Raw genomic sequence first — 321 nt, 5'->3', positions numbered from 1 at the left:
CGAACGCGCACACCCTTATATAACCCCCACCTCCCTCTCCAACGCCTCCCATCCTCGAGCATCTTTACCTATGTTCCCTCCTCTCTCGTGGAGGGCGTGCTGCTCGACGGCCTTCTTCAGCGATCCCGTCAGGAGGCAGGCGTAGAACTGGGGCGAGGACGCGCTTGTGGGGGCGCTCGAGGGCGGGGACCCACTGCCTCCACTCCCTCGCTTGTACTGCTGCTCTCTCCGGCCCTCCACGCGACGGGGGTTCTCCGGGAGGACGGTCAGCTCCTCGATGAATCTGAAGGCGGAGCTTTGTGTTAGGTACTGTTATGGGGA

At 62.9% G+C, this 321-nt stretch overlaps 1 protein-coding gene across 1 annotated transcript in view; it reads right to left on the bottom strand.

The window, feature by feature from the left end:
* The window catches only part of LOC119591274 (rho GTPase-activating protein 18-like), a 10,010-nt gene that overhangs the window by 1,147 nt on the left and 8,542 nt on the right, over window positions 1-321 (bottom strand). Inside the window, exon 12 of the mRNA XM_037939994.1 lies at window positions 69-283. Coding sequence (XP_037795922.1) covers window positions 69-283 — 215 coding nt within the window. The remainder of the gene's footprint in view (window positions 1-68; window positions 284-321) is intronic.

Source organism: Penaeus monodon, chromosome 28 (genome assembly GCF_015228065.2).
Source record: "Penaeus monodon isolate SGIC_2016 chromosome 28, NSTDA_Pmon_1, whole genome shotgun sequence".
NCBI lineage: Eukaryota > Metazoa > Arthropoda > Malacostraca > Decapoda > Penaeidae > Penaeus > Penaeus monodon.
Note: the sequence above shows the minus strand (reverse complement) of the source record. Positions and strands in the feature narration are given on the sequence as shown.